The following is a 23547-nucleotide window of genomic DNA, read 5'->3' as shown; positions in this document are numbered from 1 at the left end:
TGAGAGAACTTGAACAAACTTTTAAAAATGGCTTGGCAGCTAATTGAAATAAAGTTTAAGTTGACTAAAACTAAAATGAACTATTAATAAACTACTATACTTGAACTAATTCATTTTATACAAATTAAATAACAATAATTATAATGACCAGAGCATAAAACAACATTAAAACTTATAAGATAAACAAAAAAATAACATTAAACCTTACATAAAAATACAAATGTATCTTTTTGTTTATTTATTTTATGTAATTCTGAGTGTATTCTTATTTTATTCCATTTGGATCTTTTAGGGAAGAATTTGAAATTCCAATAGGAATACTTCAGGTTCACTTCGAATTCTGTAACACAACACCTGTAATGGTGTGAAATCATTTGATCTTTTTGCTAGAAATTTCAGACATCCACTCCGTGGCCTCCGATCATTCCAACCGATCCCACGAGCGGAAGAGGAGCAGCCGCTCTCGTTCTCCGGACCGCCGCTCCGAGCCCTCGGACCACTCCAGACATTCTCCACCACAGATCAGCAACGGCAGGTCAGATGGCCTTTCTGTTTCCCTCGAGTTTTTCCCCCCCTCAATTTTTAGGTCCTCCTTTATAATATTCAACAGATTGAGTTGTAGGCCTGCTCACCGCTGATATGAGAACAGCTTTCTGACAGGCGTTAGAGAGAAGCTTCTGTCAGACCGCACTCCTGTAAATTGGAAGTGTCCTAGATAGATAAACCAGGGTGTGACAGTGGGAGAGGATGGGAGGAATTTCATCTCCTAAATGAAACCCTACATTTAAAGGTGAAGTGTGTAATTTTTTCAGCAGTAAAAAACATGGAAGCATCAGTAGGCCGTTTTTGTAGGTTGACTTATGAAGAGATTAAACTCTCTGGAACAATGAAAACTGGCACTGTTTGTTTCTGTGAGCGGCCCAATAGTCAACTTTAGGGTTATCGAACAATTGCATCCAAGCAAATGTTTTAGATGAAGAAATGACATACTTGCCACAAGCCAGATTTGACCGCACACATGTTAGCAGATCCTCAGGTGTGTGAGTGCTCATGAAGTTTCTTCTGACTCTTGTTTTGAATCAGGGCCGCAGGGCCGACGGCTCAGAGAACCCGGCCAGTGTAAGTGTTTGGGTCCGGTTTACGCAGCGTCCCGAACTAACTAACGCTTTTGTGAGCTTTGCACTAAAGCATGTGACGTGGGTGCTTCTCAAAGTTTAAGTGTAACCCAGTGTGTGTGTGTGTAGTGTGCTGAAATGATGTTCTTATTTTACCTGAACTACTTGACTTGTTCATTTCATCATCCCAACATCTCTCACCTCTGGCTGAAGCCCGACAAACCAACTTGGGCACAGGAAATTCGTTGGTTTGTATGCCCAATCCCAGCATGCATCTGTGACATCAAACATATGCCTTCATTCTCATTTCTCATGCAAATCCAAAGAACTGGTCTCAGCTGTGTGTTACCTCTTTTCTGCTAAGTAAAAACTAAAATAGGGGTGTCTGTCGGAAAAACTTACACACACACACACACATAAAGGTCTGCTGCTGTCAGTTTGGCAGTGCAGGGGGAAACATGCTGCTTTTAACATCGTTTGTAGTAGTTCCTCTCTTCCTCAGAGAGTTCTCGGTAATACTGGCACATCTGCTCAGCCAACCATCCTTGAAAGTCTTTCAATAGGATTGAAGCACCACCTGCCCCGTGTTTGAAAAGTCACAAAAAACTGGAATCTGTGAAAGCAGCAGAAGCTTCCCGAAAGCATAGGCAGATGCCTTTTTGCCCCGTCAATCCAGATAGATTTAATTCCTGGTTCAGGAACCATTGGTTTAAAGGACTTGAACCATTTGAGGAGCCAATTTTTATGTCCCAGATCCAACTTTTCTTGCGTGGAAACGTGAAATGGTGCAAGAATGGGCATGGCACGGTGTTAACAAAATATGTTCTAAAAAGATTTATCAAATATTCTATTAACGTTACTTGCCGGAATGTTCTTAGAACATTCCCCTGTTTGAGAACATGCAGCAGAATTTCCTGTCACACTGAGAACATTCGAGAAAATACCTGCATACACATCAAAATAGATTAATATTTTTTGACACAAAGTTGGGTCTGTTGGCGCATGGTGCTGTCAACCAATCAGAGGAGTCATGATTATATTCAAAGATTATATAAGTCACATGGCATTTGCTGAACAACTGCCATTGAGAGGAATTGTACATCTCCACTTTGTTTTAATCTTGTAAGAGTGAAAGAGCGAGATCCAACATTTTTGCACTTGCTCTTTGGAAGTTGATTTTACCAGCCTGGTTCCGGATTGTCAGTCTGTTAACTAACGGGAAAGACTGTGTGTTTTAAGATGTCCTGCCAAGTTCTTCCGTCCCTTTTCTCTTTAATTTGAAAACTAGATAATCACACCAGTGTTTTGAAACCGGTGTATTGCAAAAACTCCTGAAAGAGAGAAGAAAATGTCTGTACAACATCCAATCAGACCAATGTTTTGGGGTTCCACTTGGTGGAGCGCAAACCAAATTAGACAGATGCCAACATGAGCATGCTCTCATTCCCAAAACCAGTAATATTTATAATTTTAATGGGCCCTTTTATTTATTTATTACATTTTTTTTTGTATGATAAAAGATTGGCAATGTTAGGTTGGCAAAACCAGTTGGGGATTTTCTGAATTAAACAACTTCAACAGTGTTTCCCCCGAAATTACCTGGATCAATTGTACCAGGAACTTTTTTGGCTACTGCAAGTTTCCTCACTGTATATTTACAAAAAGACGAAATATGATATCAAATACCACTGCCTCCTTTTGTTTTCTTTTAAATCTATTAAAAGCCACAGAAATTTAGTTCAGTGAAATGTGTAGGCCTGTATAGCCTAACGTTACATTACAGTTGTTATTTTAACATATTAAACATATTTCAACATATAAATAGATTAATTGAATAAATACCAAAGATTACCTGTTAGATTTATCGAAAACAAATTATATTTTATAATGTCAGAAGGACTAGCAGAGTTGAGACTGCTCTCGTTAGTAAACATGAGGACTGAGCTCCACTGATCGCGTGAAGCTGATCGTCTACGAAATCGGCGAAACACATTTTTAAATAGGCGCATATTTGAGTTTTAAATAATTGCATTCTCGCCTGAAATACTTTTAAAGCAACATTTCATGACACAATAACAGTAATATTTTGACAAGTATCTATATAAATGGTGGTTGAAATCGCAATGCTGCGTGAACTCAACCAATCAGCAATCGCCCCCGAAAGTTTCAGACCTTTGAAAAAGTACTACCTTGTGAGCAGGGACTTCCTGGGGGGCAATCTTTTACCCTGAACTTTATTTAGATCCTGGTTCCTGTGGTGGAAACACACCGAGTACCAGCCCAAAAGTCCCTAGTTCCTGGGTAAAGTTCCAGCGGTGGAACTACAATACAGTTCGCAGCTGTATTGTAGATCAAAAAGCTCTTCACATTCCCGTACCAGAATGTGATAGTTCTTTGAAATAGAGCATGATTGGTAACCGCAAGAGCAGCCCTCCTCAGCAATTACTGTTTTTCTCTCATAGTCGTTTTTATGGATCATAGGGTCCGTAAAGACCCTCAAGCGGACAGTGATGGCTTTAGTGCTTTGAGGTATAGTGCGTTATGCCACACACTTATCCTCAATGTCATCAGCCAAGGCTTTTTATTGAGCCTCACCATAATTGCTGGGAAAGATATTCGTCATTGTCATGAATAAAACAGGACCACATGTGGCGGCCCGGCCCTGCAGAGATGGACAGTTTCTGCAGTCCTTGGACGTCGCCCGCTGTTGTTTACCATCACAATAAAGGTCACGGGCCGGACCTGTCGTCTTTGGCCACATGCCGATTTTTGGAGTGCCTCATCGATGGTGGTGCACCTGGAGTCCTTTTCTCTTCCCGTCTTTCTTTCTCTCTCTCTCTCTCTCTCTCTGTCTCTGTCTCTTCTATTACTCCAGATCAGATGGGCTGCGCTAAATATAGTCCAACAAAGGAGCTACAAAGCACAGCTGTGACCTTCAAGACTACCTAGCTGCCCTAGCCACACAACGTCCTCCCTCTCTCCCCATCTACCTCGCTCTCATCTGCCATTTGTCTTTCAGTGTAAACAGTGTTTTATGGGTTGTGTGCTTAGGCTTGATAGTGTGGAAAAAGCAGTGTTGTTTTTGGTTGTCCTGCTGAGAGCAGAGCATGCATTAATCATCAAAAGCTTTAACCGAACAGCACAAAAGCTCATTTCATTCCGCACTGTACCGTATATTTTCAGTGTCCTGTATACAGGTGTATTATTGATTGTACTTTCATTTACGGCCTGAAACATACTCTCCCAAGGACGTGAATTAGCGATGAGCACTTTCGAAACACTGCTTTGTGACATTTCGAAACCTTTGTAAATCATTCTTTTTTTTATTAACGTTTCGAAGCATGTTGCAAACTGGCAACGTTATTTTACGTAACCTTTACATTAGTTTAGTAAATGAAGCTTCGTTATGTCACAACTCTTTCAAAATGGACATATAATGGACATGCACGTAAAACGTCAGTTTTCTCTTCCAGGTTGACCACTGTCATGATGGGAGCAACAGATTGAAAATCTCTCGGAGAGGGTTAAATTTGACTCTGGTTTAATAGCACAGATAATGAGCGTAACTTTGTCGCCCCCTAGAGCACTTAGGTTTGTTACCGCAATGCAAGGTCGCGTATTAAGTAACCAAGCCACGTTTTTCATTCACATCTGCGTTTGGGTACTTGTGTTGAGAATGTTTCTGGCCTTAGGAGGAAATGTTTTCATTTTCAAAGTATATTTGATATGCCTGATTCATTTGAACACATTTCCCGAATTTTTTTTTTTTTTTTTATGAATCGGTAAAAAAAAAAAAAGGCAAAACAAATTTGTTTGAGACATCAATCAAAGGTTTTTCCAGAAGTGTGGCATTTTACGTGTTCTTTTTTTAAGTAATTATCAGATTATTAGTAGTATTATCAGTATAATTTGTATTATTATATTGGAAATTTCTCAACAGATACCAGTCAGTAGATTGAGTGATTTGGTTTGTTTGGATTGTTCAGAGAGCCGAAAAACCAAAAAATGCTCATCTCATTCAATAGTTTGTTTCTGTTATCACTCAAAAGTTTTCCAGTAGTGCTTATATCAAGTTTTTTGTGTACTCTATTTTCCAGACTATAAGTCTCACTTTTTTTCATAGTTTGACTGGTCCTGCGACTTATAGTTAGGTGCGACTTATTTATCAAAATTAATTTGACATGATAAGAGAAATGAACTAAGAGATATGAACCAAGAGAAAACATTAACGTTTACAGCCGCGAGAGGGCGCTCTATGCTGCTCAGTGCTCCTGTTGTCTACACTGAAGACATAGAGCGCCCTCTCGCGGCTGTAGATGGTAATGTTTTCTCTTGGTTCTTGATTCTAAATAAATGTGACTTATAGTCCAGTGCGACTTATATATGTTATTTTCCTCATCATGACATATTTTTGGACTGATGCGACTTATACTCGACGTATAGTCTGAAAAATACGGTATTTGGTATTTTAAGTATTTAGTTAAAATACGATTTTAACAGTGTTACTGGTTATGATAAATTAGGTTGTTTTATACAATCAATAAGAGTCAGTGAAGTCAATTTGGAAAGTCATGTTAGCAATTTGGTTCATTCAGACAGTTTCAAATGACTGATTCATCGATCATCATTCAAAATGTATTCATTTTAAAAGGGCAAAAGTCCATTTTATTGTTAAGTTATGCAAATTTGTGTTCTTTATAAATATTATATATGTTTGAGTTTAATGCTGTCATGATCCTAATTGTTTTTTTTTTTTAAGTTTTGCATTGCTCAAGTTTCAAACATATCACTACCTTAAATGTTTTACTTCCAAACAAACTTCTCACACACAATCCACTGATTTAAAATGCTTTGCAAATAGGTTTTCTCCAAATCATTCAAAGACGGATTCGTTCACAGATTCACTACATTAAATCATAACAAGACCATTGTTTAATGTGTGTGATTCCAACAGCTTTTCTTTGTGCTGTCCTTTTTCTTCACCCACAGTCACCGAAGCCGTGATGAAGAAAGGGTCTCAAAGGCTGGGCCACTTCCCGTACCCACTAAGATGGTGGAGGAGAAGCCGAAAGAGCAGACGGCAGCCAGAGAAGAGAAACAGCTCCCCCCTCTGCCAGGTCAGAGGTCACTACACATGAAACACACTGTGATCGAACATGCTTTATTCTCAGCCTGGGTTTGTGCGGTGACGAGCAGCAGGAGTTTGTCAGACATGACAGTGTCTTCACACCTGCTCCGTCCTGCTGGGCGTCTCTGTGACCTCCCAGAGCGCGACACGCTCCTGTGGTGACACTTTTGTGTGTGCGCGTGAACTGAAATACTCAGTGTGCTTTGATCTCCTCAGAGCCCAAGCCTGTGTACGCCCAACCCGGCCAGCCTGACGTGGACCTGCCTGTCAGTCCGGCAGACGCCCCAGTGCCCAGCGTCACGCACGATGACAGCATCTTACGGTGCGCCTCACTAACTTTCCCCAAAATCAATGTTTTAGAGATATCGAGAATGAAATGTCCTAGATGTCCTTATTGTGTGTGTGTCCACCCTTAGGCCGAGCATGAAGCTGGTGAAGTTTAAGAAGGGCGAGAGCGTGGGGTTGAGACTCGCTGGAGGGAATGACGTTGGGATATTTGTGGCGGGAGTTTTGGAGGACAGTCCTGCTGCTAAAGAGGGCCTGGAGGAGGGAGACCAGATTCTCAGGGTGAGACGACCAGGTTTTGATTCCCTCTTACCACTTCACTGATTAATTAATGCAACTTCTGTCTAAAAGCTGTTTATATAAGCCGCTACTTATAAAGGGCACTTGATGAGTTCATCAGGTTTCTGTATGTTTTATGTTACTGTGGAAGCGAGAGCTCTGGAAAAACAACTCAACAGTGACCACATACTCCCATGAATCATTGCGGTTTCACATTTAAATAGCTTAAATATTAGTGTATGAATTAATATTTTGGAATAAACTTCCGATATTTGTATGATTCATGGTCAGAAGTGTCATTTTGAGCATCTGTTTCTGATTTGATTGATTTCTGATTCCACGTGAAGTGCTTCATTTGTAGTTCAGAGGTTTGGTTTGATTTACGGCTCCTTACTGGTTATTTTTTTTTAATGCTTAAAATAAATTGAATTCTGGAACCATTTTTATAATAACTAGTATTTATAATAATACACATTTTTGTAATATGAACAAAATATTAGCAACATGTACAAAAAATATAATAAAATAGACAATAGCATTTGGTTAAATTAAAATTATTTAAAGTATTTTAGTATTGTTTATTTATTATACAATTTCTGTTCAGTTTTAGTGTTTGTTTTTTTTTATCATTCTTTTTAGTTCTTATTAATGTTGGTTTCAGTTATAGTTTAGTTATTTTTGTTAAGTTAAACTAGCTGAATAGAGTTTAAGTTTTTTAATATGACTTTTTTCATGTTTATTTCAATTAACACTTTTTTTATGGTTTCCATTTTAGTTGCTGTAATAACTCTGGGCTGATGTTTTTCATATTAATGTGTGTGTGTGTGTTTGTGTGTGTGTGGGACTGAGCATTTCTGTCTGATGTTGATAACTGCTTGATTTATGCTCAAGTCATTTCATCTCTTCCAGTTTGTCAGCAGTTGAGCCTGAAGATGTTTGTGGTGGCGTTTAGCTCTTGTGATGAATAACTCGAGTGGGACTCTTAAAGGCCTGTGGGTGAAGGGAAATTTGGTGTTCCCGGCTTTATAACCTTCTGTTTACGGGCTCTTTAATGGAAGTCCTAGTTTTATGGCGGTTCGCACTTCCAAAATGTCCCTCTCGTGCTGTATAGATGCCGTTAAACCTCAGTGTGTGTGCAGATGCTTGCCTTCTCTCAGGATGGTTTCCCTGGTGACGTTGGTTTCCATCTCCTTTCTGCCAAACGCAGCCTCTTTCTCTTCCTCTCTGGGTTTTTCCCAATGTGTCTATTCTTTATTCAGAACATTTGTCACCTTCCCTTTCTCACAAACCTCACCACACAAATCTGTCTTAAAACTTTCCTCTCATTCATTAGACCTCTTTAGAGAGGATTTTGGTTCCTAATGGCTTTTCTCTAAACCCTCCCCAGGTAAACAATGTGGATTTTGCAAACATCATCCGCGAGGAGGCAGTGCTGTTTCTGCTGGACCTGCCCAAAGGAGAGGAGGTCACCATCCTGGCCCAGAAAAAGAAAGATGGTGAGGATATGTCAGCTCTTAAAATTTAATACGAATCCCTGTTCATAAACCATTGTGCCTAAAGTTTAATTTGACTGTCTGCGTTCTGCAACGGTCCATGCAGTGTCGGTATGATGCTAATTTCCATCAACAGAAGTGTCCCGCACACAGTGCAGAAGTAAACTCATGCATTTGTACTTTCCTTATGTAACACATGATTTATTTCTGGAAAATGTGATTTGATTTAGGCCAGGGTTTGGTTTTGATTTAGATTTTGACCAAGATTTTTAAGTTTTAGGTTTGTTATAACAATGTCTGAATAGCTATTTGGCTAAAAATTAAAGTAGCGTCAGAGGAAAAGCATGGTAATAAGATTACAATGATAATTAAACCAATCACATCATAATCTAGCTGGTCTCCAGTCAAATATTCGTGGATTTTCCCTGAATGTTGTTTTTTTCAAAACTATCCAGATGCAAGATCCTATCCCCATTGGTAGATGTGAGAAACTTTGTGCATTATTGTAATGCTTTTAGCCAGTTACCTGATCAAAAACAAATGTGTTATCCTGATATCTCATTCAAAGCTGCTTAAAATTGCTTTTCTTAAGTTAACACAAAAATGGACATTTTTAATTGGACCGTTTTAGCTTCGTAATATGCGGAAGGATGCGGAGATAGGATCTTGTACAACATTATATTATGAAAGTTAAAAAATTCAACATAAAGAATAAACCAGTCTAATCTGATCTGGTTCTTAATGGTTTTAAATGGATTTTGGACACTTGTCAGACTGTCTTATAAACTAAACCAGATAAGACCAGCAAAACACCTTCAACTGTTTCCAGCATTTTATCAGAAACGCAAAATAATAATAGCGTAAATCTCTTTGCTTCCCAGTGTATCGGCGCATTGTAGAGTCTGACGTAGGTGACTCATTCTACATCAGGACCCATTTTGAGTACGAGAAGGAGTCGCCCTACGGTCTGAGCTTCAATAAGGGCGAGGTCTTCAGAGTGGTCGACACTCTTTACAACGGCAAACTGGGCTCTTGGCTCGCCATCCGCATCGGCAAGAACCACCAAGAGGTGGAGCGGGGCATCATCCCCAACAAGAATAGGTGCTGATGCCATTTCTACTAGTTGGCATCGAGTCATGTGCTTAATACGTAGAGTTGTTGAAGTTTGAGCTGTTGCTTTATGTTCTCTGCAGGGCTGAGCAGTTATCGAGTGTCCAATACACTCTCCCAAAGACTCCAGGAGGGGATCGGGCTGATTTCTGGAGATTCAGAGGCCTCCGTAGCTCCAAACGCAACCTGAGGAAGAGCAGAGAGGACCTTTCTGCTCAACCCGTCCAAACAAAGTTCTCCGCTTATGAAAGAGTGGTGCTTCGAGAAGGTAGGCTGTTTCTAGACCTGCTGTTAGTTGCTTTGGTTATTTCAGGTTTGAGCTTCTGTTTTGAAGCTAAGCTAATCATTTTCAGTTTGTATGTTGGTGTTTGCATTGAAAGGACAATGTTTTGTAGATATCTAGTTAACCTGTTGTTTCTCCTGCTTAAAAAGCTGGTTTCTTGAGGCCCGTGGTCATTTTTGGGCCTATTGCGGATGTTGCAAGAGAGAAACTGTCCAGAGAGGGACCTGACCTCTTTGAGCTTGCAAGTAAGTGCTGCGTAATGAGATTTTTCAGTTTTTCTTATATTAAGAAGGTATAAAACCTCTTTATCTCCTTGCCTCAGAGAGTGAACCCAGAGATGCAGGCACAGACCAGCGCAGCTCTGGAATCATCCGTCTCCATACCATTAAACAGATCATTGACCGAGTGAGTATGGACTCGGATAATTTAGTTAACTGCCATTCCATCTGCTCGGCTCGTGAGCGTAGACTCACAGACCCTGCAAAGATCCAGCTGGTGTTTCACCATCCTGTTTGTGCTGCTAGGACAAGCATGCTGTGCTGGACATCACCCCCAACGCGGTGGATCGTCTGAATTACGCCCAGTGGTACCCCATTGTGGTGTTCCTGAATCCCGACAGCAAGCAGGGTGTCAAGAACATGAGGACCAGGCTCTGTCCCGAGTCCAGGAAGAGCGCCCGGAAACTGTATGAGCGTGCTCTCAAACTGAGAAAGAACAACCATCACCTCTTCACCAGTGAGTAGACCCAGAAATCAAAATGATAGCATTGGAGTCCATGGAACACAAAAGGAGCAATTTTAAAGCATGTACAATCTAGTCCATATCACAAATTAGAACATTTTCAAGCTACGAAAGTACCATAAAAGTTTTTTTTAATTCAAGTACCACTTGTGGTGTATTTGTAGTTTAGTAAATTGCACCTCTACTTCCTTCTAGCCACTATCAACTTAAACAACATGAACGAGGGCTGGTATGGCGCTTTGAAAGAGACCATCCAGCAGCAGCAGAACCAGTTGGTCTGGGTCTCAGAGGGCAAGGTAAGCCTCTCTAGTTTTGTGCCTCAATTTCCAAATGTTTCTTATGTGTCTAGAGCCACACCCCCCCATTTATGAGTCAACGCAACACTACTGATTGATCAGTCGTGGTCATTCTGTGGATAAATATTTAGCTATAGTTACACTGTATTTGACAACTGATTAATTATTTTGACAACACTAACACTGCCAATGCTTCAATAAAAAATAATTACATAACTGAAATTGTAATTAGTGGTTGATCTATATATAGCTTTTATTTATATATATTGCTATTGGGATCTGTTTTTTTTGTTGTTTGTTCTTTTATTTTGACATCACTAAAACTACAATGGCTGAATGAATAACAAATATATAAATGCATTTTAATAAGTGGTTAACCAATATATCAACAATGCTGTTTGAAATGTTATAATTATTGGCATTTGATGATCAGTATTTATGTTTGTCAGAGTTTTCAGAAGAATTTGGCTGTCTATTATTAGTAAACTGTATAACTGAATAAATGTTAATTACATAACCATAGTTAAAATTGAAAAACGGAATAAATCTGAATATAGCTTTTAGCCTATATATATATCTGATGCAATAAACAAAAAGTCTAATATCGGCCGATAACCGATATCGAACAAATAAGTTGTGTATCCCTAAAACAAGTACAAGTTATGTTTATTTTTTGTCAATTCATTTATTTGGTTAGTACCCATGTAAAACATTCCATTCATTAACTATACTGAAAATAATAAAGCTTTAAAGAGCTAAAAAAGCAGAGCTATTTCTGCTTTTACACAGTTACAGTCCAAGTGTTTGATATGCATCAGTTTCCACTCTCACCCATTCATCATTTCATTTCCACTGCTGTGGGTCATCAAACTCATCCTAACCCCCCCCCCCCCCCTCTCCACATGCAGGCAGATGGCGCTCCTGACGATGACCTTGACATCCACGACGACCGCCTCTCCTACCTCTCGGCACCGGGCAGTGAGTACAGCATGTACAGCACCGACAGCCGACACACTTCTGACTACGAGGACACCGATACGGAGGGCGGGGCCTACACCGACCAGGAGCTGGATGAGACCATGAACGACGAGGTGGGCCTGCCCAGCGAGCCTGCCATCACACGCTCATCCGAACCTGTCCGAGAGGACCCGCCGGTCATCCAGGACGCAGCTGGGTACCCGAGCTACCAGCATGCTGTGCCACAACTGGAGCCGGTGAACCGCATCGACCCGGCCGGGTTTAAGATGGCAGCTCCTCAGCAGGTACAGAATACGAGGACCATCATGTGTGTGTGTTGGTTTCTTTACTGTCATTCATGGGAACTTCTGTAAATGCTGTGCAGTGCTTTTTGAACTTTTTAAAAATCAATATGCTTTTGTTGTTATTTCATGAAGTATTTCTATAAAAGATGCTCAGGCACTTAATTAAACAGAAAATACTAAATTATAAGCTATTCACATACTGGCAAAAATTAATAAGATGGAGCCTTACAAGATGGAAATAAGAAAGTTAGCCATTGTTTATTGAGATGAGTTGGGTTACATAAGGGTGTTTTTATTTATTTCATTGTTTATCTATCTATCTATCTATCTATCTATCTATCTATCTATCTATCTATCTATCTATCTGTCTGTCTGTCTGTCTATCTCTGTTATCTATCTATCTATCTATCTATCTATCTATCTATCTATCTATCTATCTATCTATCTATCTATCTATCTGTCTGTCTGTCTGTCTATCTCTGTTATCTATCTATCTATCTATCTATCTATCTATCTATCTTTATTTGTTTTATATAAAAGTGCTATGTAGCTTGGTAGAATTTTTTTTTTTACACTTATGTTTTTAAATATTATACTCATTTTTCTTTTTATCACACAAGATGTAATGATTCAAATCAGTCAAATTAATATAACACAAAAAAAATCACAAAATTATATAAAATCTGTTGTTAATGCTTGCTGGTGTTTGTGTAGATGTCACTTCCTGGAGCATAATGACATTAAGGAATTGGCATTTGTTAGTTAAATGGATAAAGTTGGTCTCTAGGGCTTTGTTAGTTATTAAGATATAAGAGTAAAAGGCATTTACATTTCTTAAAATAAACCCCTGTAGTTTTTAAACTGAGTGCATTTACAAGTATAATACATTTTGATAACTGTCAGTTCAATTTAAAAACCAGACAACAACATTTGCTAGTTTTTCTGGTGATTCTTACTAATATGGTTTCAGTCTGTTTATATCTGATAAAATAACGCAAATGTATATCAGAATGTACTGCATGGTAGAAATGACCATATTACTCAACAAAAGCCATTGTCTTTCCTTTAGCGCATTATCTGAAATGTAAACCTGTATTTCCTGCCCTAATAACATTTTAAACTGCGTATGCAACAGGACTGGACCACTACCTAGTTTCTGCTTCCTGTAAAGCTAAGGACACTATTTTATTCAAAAGCACACTTAAGTTTGTATGACCAGTTTGTATCAATCCTTTACCAGACAAACTCTTGTTCATCTTTCAGTAGCTGTCAGTTAACCTGGTTAAGGATGCTTTGGTGGTCGTAGCTGCTGTTTGTAGCTGGTGCTGTCTGTAACCTCTTTGCCCCGTGCTCCACAGCAAACAGAGGCAGCTCTGGCCTCGCCGCCCCCTCCCTCTGCAGCGACAGCAGCGCCCCCTGCTGTACAACCCACCGCGCCAATAGTGGGTACGAACCCAGAGGAGCCGACTGGCACCCCTCAGGCCAACTCCCTTAACAGCCCCGTCCCCGTTCCCGACCCCCAGCCTGACCCTGAGCTCGCTCAGCCCCCAACACACGACCCCCACAAGTTGCTTCCTCCTGGCCCAGATCCAAAGGTACCAGCAGCACCAGAAGCTGGACCCGCTCCCGGTTGGGCCCGGTTCAGCCCAGCTCTCTTTCTCAGCCTTGCCTGTGTCTATCACTCTTTTCTTTGACTCCTCCCACTCCACTGTCTGCATGAATGCTCCGCCCACCCCACACGTGTGCTGCGTGTGTTCCTCTGTGTAACTGGTACACATGCACCACAGGAGGACGAGGGCCCATGCATAAGTAGAAGTGCCTCGTACTTCCTCTTGCATGGCTCCTAATTTATGATATTTCTTTCAGCTTGTTCTGTCTGTAGGGTTGGGCGATATATATATTGCTTAGTCATGAATACGGCTGCACGATCGTGACAAAAATCATTATTGTTGAATATTCTCTTGCAGTTGTAATTGCGATTATTAATTACAATTATCACAATTTACGATTATTACAATTTACATTGAATTATGTTTATACCCTTGTTTGATGCAACTGCATGCCGTATTTTTATATGAAAATAAACAAACAAACTTTTAGTGCTTTTCTGTAGTATTAAACCTCAAATGTAAACTGTTCATCAGATTGATTTCTTCTTTAAATTATAAAATAAAATTTGAATGGTATTATAATGTTATACTAAAACTAAGGGATAAACCCTTAAGATAACATGTAGAAAGAAAAAACGCATCTTAAGCACGCAGAATAACATATTGACTTTGGACGATTAATTGAACCATTACGTAATTGTGGCATCCATAATTGTAGTCGCGATTAGAAATTAAATTCATTTTGCAACCATAGTCATGAATGTGACCACTATTTTAAATGGTGCAACTTTGGGAATGTGTCACTGTTTTACTGCACTTTTTATTTGGCCGATATATTTACAGACTTTTTTACAGTTGTGAGTTTGTATATCTTTCGCAATCCTGTTTATGTCTATCGAATCTAAACTCAGAATTGCGAGAATTTTTTTTTTTTCTCAATTGTGAGATTTAGACTCGGAAATGTAAACTATAAATGCAAAATTGGAAGAGTGGGATATAAATTCAAAATTGCGAGAACTTTTAAAATTGTGAGAAAAAAGTACAAATTGCTAGTTTAAAAAGTCGCAATGACCTTTTTAATTATTTTTATTTTGTTGTGCAAAAAAAATTTATAAATAGAAATGCGAGATGTAAACTCAGAAATCAGATTCTTTAGAATCTATATAAATATAATTCGAACTGTAGAAATAATATTAAATATTAAATATATATAATAATAAAATAAAAAATCTTAATTGCAGAATTTACATGTTCCAATTTTTTCTATTCTGTAGTATGAACAGACTTCCATAGAAAAGTCAGAATTTTGTCTACAAAAAAAAAACTATAATTAAAAAAAAAAAAAAAAAAAATATATATATATATATATATATTTTTTTTTTTTAAATATATTAAAATGCTTTAATAAAATTCTGCATATTATGTCATTTATTTTCTTGTATTATTGTTTGCATCAACACAATTTTTATTGGAATATTTTCTCCCATATAATTTTTTGTGTGTGTGTGTATTTTGTGGGGGGAAAAAATTTTTTTATTGAACCAAAATTTCAATCTGTATCGCCTGGCCCTATTCTGTAGTGATAGCCGTGATGGTAGCGTTTGGCTTTGACCTGAATCTCACCTGTACGGACGACTGCTGGATGCACTGTAGACTTGTCACTTAATTGCAAACGGACCTTTCCCTGATTTGCAAGAATGGATTTTTGTAGTTGCATGTTCATTTAACCTGCAGACAGTACTTACAGCAATGTAAAAGGAAAACAACTGGACTAATCCTGCATAATGTCTTCATAACTAATGTTTCTTTTCATAGATGAAGACGTTATGTAAGAGCTTCTGTGATTATGTTAAGTTGTCTTCTAGGAGACGTTGGACCTTTTACAGCTCTACTGTCTTCAGGCTATACTTTGAAGCTTGAGAAGAAGCCTTTCAAACAATTACAATATAAATGTATTCACTTTTACTAAAGACGAGGAATCAAAGTGTGTAACCAAGTGGAGATGATGTACATGTTCGAAGGGCTTCTTATCAAACTGTAGAAATGTAGAGCTGAGTAGCAAGTTGGTAAGAAGCTTGTTTTATTGCATAATGAATTAATCAGTTATTAATGTTTTTTTTCCTGCTCAAGATTGAGTTTAAGTTCAGTGCTTGCAAGGTAGCGCCATATGTTTATACCAAACATTCATATAATGCCATAATTAATAATTAGGCATCAAATCACTGCATTAAAATAAATCTGAGGGATCATGTGACATTGAAGACTGGAATAATGCTGAAAATTAGCTTTGCATCACAGGAATTAATTATATTTTGAAAATGTCAAAGTTTTTTCAAAGTAATTGTATAGAAAATTTGCCATTGACTTATGAAATATAACCACATTATTTTAAAGCTATAATTTTTATTTACTTATTTATTTTTTATTTTTTGTTGGCAATTAATTTATTCGGTATATATTAAGTTTAAAACACAAAAACTGTGCTCATTTTAATATTTCTGTCCTTCTAATATTTTTTTGTTCTGACCATATGCATTATATTTTATATAATTACTTCTTAGAAAAACTGACTATGGTCATCTTATTTTTTCATTTCAGCAACAAAAGCCAAAAACCTGACCTTACCTAAAATCATACATACCTTTTTTTTTTTTTTTTTTTTTTTTTTTTTTTTTTACAACTGCCTTGCAAGTGCTTGCACTGTATTTCCTGAAGGAAATGCAAATCTAGTACTTAAATATTTATTTACAGCTAATTTTAAATATTTTGCCTGGTTCTTTTTTGGGGGGCTCGGATTCATTAGCTCCAGTGACTGAGGTTGTTTTGCAAAATGTTCATATCTCGTTTGAGCCTTTTCAGTCAAACCGGCTCTCACAGCTGACGTTTTGTCCCTCACAGATGTATAAAAAGGATCTGTACAGCGTGGATGAGCCGGTGCGAGTGAACCACGGCGTGAAGCCTCCCCTTCCCCAGCAGCCGCAGCAGTCTTTAGCCCCCCCCACCTCGCTCTCCTACAGCCACCAGCCTGTCTACCAGGACCAACAGCCATACCGCCAGTACGAACACCCGCCTTATGGCTATGACGGTGGCGGCTACGCACAACCAAAGCCTCACAATTATGACCCGCACCTGCACTACGACAACCGTGTGCCTCACTACAACGAGCAGTGGCCCCCTTACGACCAGCAGCAGACTTCACCCCAACCACCCCCTGCGCCCGGCTACCCTCAGGCCCACCACCCTCCTCCTCCTCCACTGGGGTACGAACCCCGCTCTCCATACCAGGACGGCCCAACCAGGGATTTCAGCCCGCCTCAGTCCCAATACGATGGCGTGTCCCCAATGAGTTATGATAACCGTCCACGGCACACTAAACCTGCTCCTGCTCGCTACGAAGAGCCGCCTCCTCCGCCCCATTCAGTCTCCTACGACGCCCGCTCACCCTTCGAGTCCCATCCACATGGGTTCCCAGGCAATGCGCATCGCTCCCCTGATCCGCCCAAGCAGTATTACGGCGACGCTGCAATGAGACCCTCCTACAACCCTGGAGCGCCGAACCGAGGGTATAAACCAACGCCACACGAGCCCGTGATGAACTCTGAACCTCCCGCTCCGCCTCCCAAACCTGAGGCCATCTCGTCTTCAGGAGATCCTCCTCACCCTGCAACTCCCAAACCATTGCCGCCTCCCGCCAGGGATGATGACGATGATGAAGACCCTGCCATGAAGCCACAGTCTGTGCTCAACCGGGTCAAAATGTTCGAGAACAAGCGCTCCGTGTCTGTTGACCGAGCCAAGGATACGCCAGAAGTAGCAGGAATTAAGGTACGTTTCTGTCCTTTTGATGAATGTGACCTTGGACCACAAAACCAGTCATAAGGGGCAGTTTCTCAAAATTGAGATTTATGCATCATCTGAATGAACAAGTTTTCCACTGATGTATGTTTGTTAGGATGAGACTATATTTGTCCGAGATATAATATGAATCTAAAAAAATCTAAATATGAAGAAAATCACTGTTGAAGTTCTTGCCAATGCATGGTACTAATCAAAAGTTAAGTTTTAATATATTTATGGTAGGAAATTAACAAAATATATTAATGCAACGTAATGTTGTCCCAATACAATGTATTGTTGGCAGTTGCTACTTCTGACTGGACTTGTGCTCCAGGGTCACATTTAACTTCGAGTTCTCCACTGAGGGCTTTGTTGGTAATAATGTAAACATGACTTAGTGCAAACTTTTGCTTAGAGAAGGGTGTGTAAATGTGTTGACCGAATGCATGCACTTTCTTCTTCAGCCCACAGATCTCCCAAAACCTGTGAGCACACCTGGTCCTGTGCTTAAAGCCAACTCTCTCAGCAACCTGGAGCAGGAGAAACCCTCTTACAGGTACACCCACATACTTACTGTACTGTGAGATTGTTTAAGATGGTTTAAATGAAGTGTCTTATGCTCACCAAGGCTGCATTTATTTAATCAAAAATACAGTAAAAATATTAAATAACTGTAAAATATTATTGCAATTTAAAACAACAGTTTTCAATTTTAATATATTTTAAAATGTGATTCATTCCTGTGATAAGCTGTATTTTCAGCATCATTCCTCCGGTCTTCATCGTCACATGGTCCTTCAGAAATCATTCTGATATACTGATTTGTTGATGTGTTGAAGCAGGGTTATTACTGTTAGCTAAGACTAAATCATGAAACATTTTCATTACTAATTAAATAAAATATGTTAACTGAAATTAAATAAAAAAATTCTCATTTTCACTTAGTTTTACTTGATGTACTTAACTTAAAAATGAACGAAAACATTAAAAAACAATAAACATGTTTAGACGTAAGAACAAAACCTGACAAAAGCTAAATTACTAAAGCTTTAAAATTAAAATATAACAAAATTGATATATATTATTCTATTGTTTACATGATTTAGTTTCAAACTGACCTCTGTTTCACACTATTTTTAAGTAGTAGTGGTTAGCAAACAGTATGTGTTGTTGGTGGAGAATGATATAATGTACTCCTGTAATGCCCTCTGCTGATTGGTCTTCCATTCTGAAAAATACCATAAGATGTTCCATAATACAGTTAAGATGTCTCCTTATGATGATTTTTTTTCCTGCTCCTAGAGCCCCAGAGCCCCAGAAACCTCAGCCGCGTGTAGGGGACGACGTGGTCCGCTCCAACCACTATGACCCAGATGAAGATGAAGAGTATTACAGGAAGCAGCTGTCGTATTTTGACCGCCGCAGCTTTGACAGCAAGGCCATGAATCAGCCCAACACTGCAATCAGTCGCTTCCACGAGCCGCCCAAACCTCCTCAGACCCAGATCGCATATCCTTTCGCCAGGTACATTCTCACACACTAGACAGACAGTATTAACTATATATATATATATATATATATATATATATATATATATATATATCACAGTCTTTCACACACTTTCCGTTTCAGGACGGAGTCTGTGGAAAAGGTGAGTCCTGTGGACAAGAGGTACGAGCCCTTGCCGTCCGTCAACCCGCCACCTGCTCCATACAGCCAGCCCACACCGGCTGCTCCACCCACATCCCTGCCCAAACTCAGCAACATCGAGGGTAAGAATGAGTCTGGAGTGTTCATGGTACTTTGGGCTTTGTGGACTTCCAGAAAATGTGTATTTGTTTACACTCTCACTAGTTTAATTTGTCTGCTAATAATGTCCAACAGTGTTTAAACAAACATCACAGGAAGACGTCTTTTTTTTTTTTTTACAAATTTCCAGCAGTGTCTTTTTCATTACATCTCAAATTATATATTGTGTTTGATAGCTTACCATTTTGTAAATTGCATTTTAAACATTTTTGGAATACAAACACTTGACTCTGTGATTACACACACATAATATTTCACATTTATTGCATAATTAAAAAAACAACAATTGCAGAATGACTGAAAATTCTACTTTGTTAAATCTCTGTTTTGAAACGTCTTTTTGGTATTTGCGAAAACAGTACACAAGCTTAAAAAAAACTTGACAGTTAATTTTTTTTTAAATACAGATTATTTTTACACCATAAATAAATGACATTAAACATATAAAGAAGTACCACCCCGTTGCATAATGCATGGCCATATTGTCAATGTTCTTAAATTGCCAACATTTCAAAAATCTATGCTAATACCAATGAGATTGCATAATTTTTTACACCACATCATAAACTGGATGCATTCTCTCTGATCTCCCAGTGAAGTCGATGCCAGATCCTCACAGCTCTCCCAAAGCCAAACCGGACTTGTTGGCTCTCAGAGCTCCAACCCGGGATGACCCCATCCAGAACAGCTACCTGCCCCCCAAGTCTACTATCAACGGCATGGATGCCCCTCCCAAAACACTAGGCGTCCCTACTAGCTACAACCGCTACGTCCCCAAGCCTTACACCAGCTCCGCCCGACCCTTCGAGCGCAAGTTCGAGAGCCCTAAATTTAACCACAACCTGCTTCCCAATGACACACAGTCCAAACCCAGTGTGAACAACAATCTGAAACCTCAAATCTCGCCCCAGCCCCTGGACACAGACAGCGGGGTCGACACTTTCACACGCACCATGGACAACAGGCCCAAGTATCAGCACAACAACATCAATGCCCTTCCCAAGGCCGTTCCTGTCAGGTAAGATGATGAAACAACATCAGCCAGAGCGAGATTCATTACTTTTGTTTACTTAACAACTCACTCACTGTGTTTACATGGACAACAATAGTCCAATTTTAGCACGATTAAGACGATACTCTGATTAAGAATCTACCATGTAAACAGATTTTTGATTACCTTGGGGTGATTGCACACTGCTTCCGAAATGTCCACACTTAACTATACCTAAACCCACCCATCGCCACACTTTAAACCTACCAGTCTCCACCCCAGATCCCTAAACCCACCCATCTCCATCACTAAACCCACCTATCTCCACCCCTAAACCTACCAGTCTCCACTCCGATCCCTAAACCCAGCCTTCTCTACCCCTTAACAACTCACTCACTGTGTTTACATGGACAACAATAGTCCGATTTTAGCACGATTAAGACGATACTCTGATTAAGAATCTACCATGTAAACAGATTTTTGATTACCTTGTGGTCATTGCACACTGCTTCCGAAATTTTCACACTTAACTATACCTAAACCCACCCATCGCCACACTTTAAACCTACCAGTCTCCACCCCCGATCCCTAAACCCACCCATCTCCACCCCTAAATCAACCAGTCTCCACCCAATCCCTAAACCAACCTATCTCCACCTCTAAACCTACCGGTCTCCAACCCCGATCCCTAAACCCACCCATTTCCAGCCTTGAACCTACCAGTCTCCACCCCCGATCCCTAAACCCACCCATCTCCACCCCTAAACCTACCAGTCTCCACCCCCGATCCCTAAACCCACCCATCTCCACCCCTAAACTTACCAGTCTCCACCCGATCCCTAAACCCACCCATCTCCACCCCTAAACCTACCAGTCTCCACCCCCGATCCCTAAACCCACCCCTAAACCTACTAGTCCCCACCCCGATCCCTAAACCCACCTATCTCCACCCCTAAACCTACCAGTCTCCACCCCGATCCCTAAACCCAGCCTTCTCCACCCCAAACCTACCAGTCTCCAACCCCGATCCCTAAACCCAGCCATCTCCAATCCCAAACCTACCAGACTCCACCCCGATCCCTAAACCCAGCCTTCTCAAACCCTAAACCTACCAGTCTCCACCCCGATCCCTAAACCCACCCATCTCCACCCCTAAACCTACCAGTCTCGACCCCGATCCCTAAACCCACACATCTTCACCCCTAAACCTACCAGTCTCCAACCCCGATCCCTAAACCCAGCCATCTCCAATCCTAAACCTACCAGTCTCCACCCCCGATTCCTTAACCCACACATCTCCACCCCTAAACCTACAAGTCTCCATCCCGATCCCTAAACCCACCCATTTTCAGCCTTAAACCTACCAGTCTCCAACCCCGATCCCTAAAACCCACCCATCTCCAACCCTAAACCTACCAGTCTCCACCCCCCAATCCCTAAACCCACCCATATCCAGCCTTAAACCTACCCGTCTCCACCCCTGATTCCTAAACTTACACATCTCCACCAATAAACTTACCTGTCTCCACCCCTTGATCCCTAAGCCCACCCGTCTCCACCTCTTGTTCCTTAAACCTACCGTTTCCACCTCTGATCCCTAAGGGGCCGTTCGCATATCGCGCCTAAAAACGCGTGGAAAACGCTAGGTGCGCCGCTTTCTCCTTCTTTCCAAAGGGCCGTTGCTAAACAACCATTACCTGCTCTCTCCATGAAGACGCGGAAATTTCAGCAAAGGATAAATTAATTTGCAGCACAAAAAAAAAAAATTGCTTGCAGTAGCTCTGCTACTAAATTTATTTCAAAATGGTAATCCATTTGGATGAAGCTGATTGGATAGTTCTTGTCACATGACCTGCGGTGCACTTGCGGCATTCTGAGTTGATGTTTTTAACTCAATGTGGTGCGGACGCGCCTGGAAAAAACAAGCGCGTCACTTCCATTATGAGCGTGCATACCGCGCCTACATTGGAAATAACGAACTTGAACGTGCAAAAGATGCAATATGTGAACAGCCCCTAAGCCCACCCCTAAACCTACTCATCAAATAAAAGAGCATTAGTTCAACAACGCTGTCATCTGTTTGCACAGTTAGCATGAAAAATAATTAAGTGCAATTGAAGCTTTCGTAAAATTTAAAATGAAACTTAACTAAATATTATTAAAAGGACATACTATATGTTTATACGCATTGGGATGTAATGACGTGTGTCATTAATTGATTTACTGTATTTTTCGGACTATAAGTCGCACGTAAGTATAAGTCGCATCAGTCAAAAAATACGTCATGATTAGGAAAAAAAAAACATATAAGTCGCACTGGACTATAAGACGCATTTATTTAGAATCAAGAACCAAGAGAAAACATTACCATCTACAGCCACGAGAGGGCGCTCTATGTTTTCAGTGTAGACTACAGGAGCACTGAGCAGCACAGAGCGCCCTCTCGCGGCTGTAGACGGTAATGTTTTCTCTTGGTTCATTTCTCTTAGTTCATTTCTCTTGGTTCATGTAAAATAAATTTTGATAAATATAAAGTCGCAGGACCAGCCAAACTATGAAAAAAAAGTGTGACTTTTAGTGCAGAAAATACGGTATGTACTATAACATGTAAAACGACAACATGAAAGGAATATTCTAAAAGCAAATCATGTAAACACCTTAATAATAATATTGTCTTATTTAGAATAAGGTAAATAATTAGACTACTGATGTCCATGTAACCATAGTCACTGTCTGTTTTCTAGCCCTACTGCACTGGATGACGATGAGGAGGATGAAGGTCACACGGTGGTCGCCACGGCGCGGGGCATCTTTAATTGTAACGGTGGGGTGTTGAGCTCCATAGAGACCGGAGTCAGTATCATCATCCCACAAGGAGCGATTCCAGATAGTGTGGAGCAGGAGATCTACTTCAAAGTGTGCCGGGACAACAGCATTCTGCCCCCTCTGGACAAAGAGAAAGGTCTGAATCACGTCTACTTTTGTCTGTGTTATTTTCATTTTTATTTCAGTATATATATTTTAGTTTTTCCATATTAGACTATTTTTAGCTTTGAAGTTAAGTTACACTTCACATATTTAAGCAGAACATGTTTGAACAAAACTACCTTAGTTAAAAGTTGAAAAGCTAAAAATGTTTCACATCAAGTTCAGAGCACTGCAGAAGAAAATGCATAAAAGCTGACATTTTTTTCATGCTCTAGTGGGAAAAAAACAAGTTAAGATACAGTAATTAATTTTTCAACATACAAACTATAAAAACACAAAATCCAAAATTCTACAATGAACCTGATTTCTTAATTGCATGT

At 39.9% G+C, this 23547-nt stretch overlaps 1 protein-coding gene across 6 annotated transcripts in view; it reads left to right on the top strand.

The window, feature by feature from the left end:
* The first annotated feature begins 190 nt into the window (after positions 1-190).
* Positions 191-23547, top strand: part of LOC128013957 (tight junction protein ZO-1) — a 28692-nt gene continuing 5335 nt past the window's right edge. For 3 of the 6 annotated variants that reach the window (XM_052597158.1, XM_052597157.1, XM_052597155.1), the window contains exons 1-19: positions 191-535; positions 6105-6232; positions 6460-6565; positions 6660-6810; positions 8195-8303; positions 9182-9401; positions 9494-9678; positions 9843-9938; positions 10016-10098; positions 10218-10428; positions 10630-10730; positions 11639-11992; positions 13351-13587; positions 16501-17427; positions 17904-17995; positions 18742-18963; positions 19072-19211; positions 19843-20266; positions 22984-23201. In XM_052597158.1, the coding sequence (XP_052453118.1) occupies positions 6166-6232; positions 6460-6565; positions 6660-6810; positions 8195-8303; positions 9182-9401; positions 9494-9678; positions 9843-9938; positions 10016-10098; positions 10218-10428; positions 10630-10730; positions 11639-11992; positions 13351-13587; positions 16501-17427; positions 17904-17995; positions 18742-18963; positions 19072-19211; positions 19843-20266; positions 22984-23201 (3943 nt within the window). In that variant the 5' untranslated portion in view covers positions 191-535; positions 6105-6165. Of the gene's footprint in view, positions 536-1083; positions 1120-6104; positions 6233-6459; positions 6566-6659; positions 6811-8194; positions 8304-9181; positions 9402-9493; positions 9679-9842; positions 9939-10015; positions 10099-10217; positions 10429-10629; positions 10731-11638; positions 11993-13350; positions 13588-16500; positions 17428-17903; positions 17996-18741; positions 18964-19071; positions 19212-19842; positions 20267-22983; positions 23202-23547 lie in introns of all 6 variants that reach the window. The other 3 variants (XM_052597156.1, XM_052597159.1, XM_052597160.1) reach the window with 3 other exon arrangements.

This window comes from Carassius gibelio, chromosome B25 (assembly GCF_023724105.1).
Source record: "Carassius gibelio isolate Cgi1373 ecotype wild population from Czech Republic chromosome B25, carGib1.2-hapl.c, whole genome shotgun sequence".
Taxonomy (NCBI): Eukaryota; Metazoa; Chordata; class Actinopteri; order Cypriniformes; family Cyprinidae; genus Carassius; species Carassius gibelio.
The sequence above is the reverse complement of the archived record's forward strand: the minus strand, read 5'-3'. Positions and strand labels throughout refer to the sequence as shown.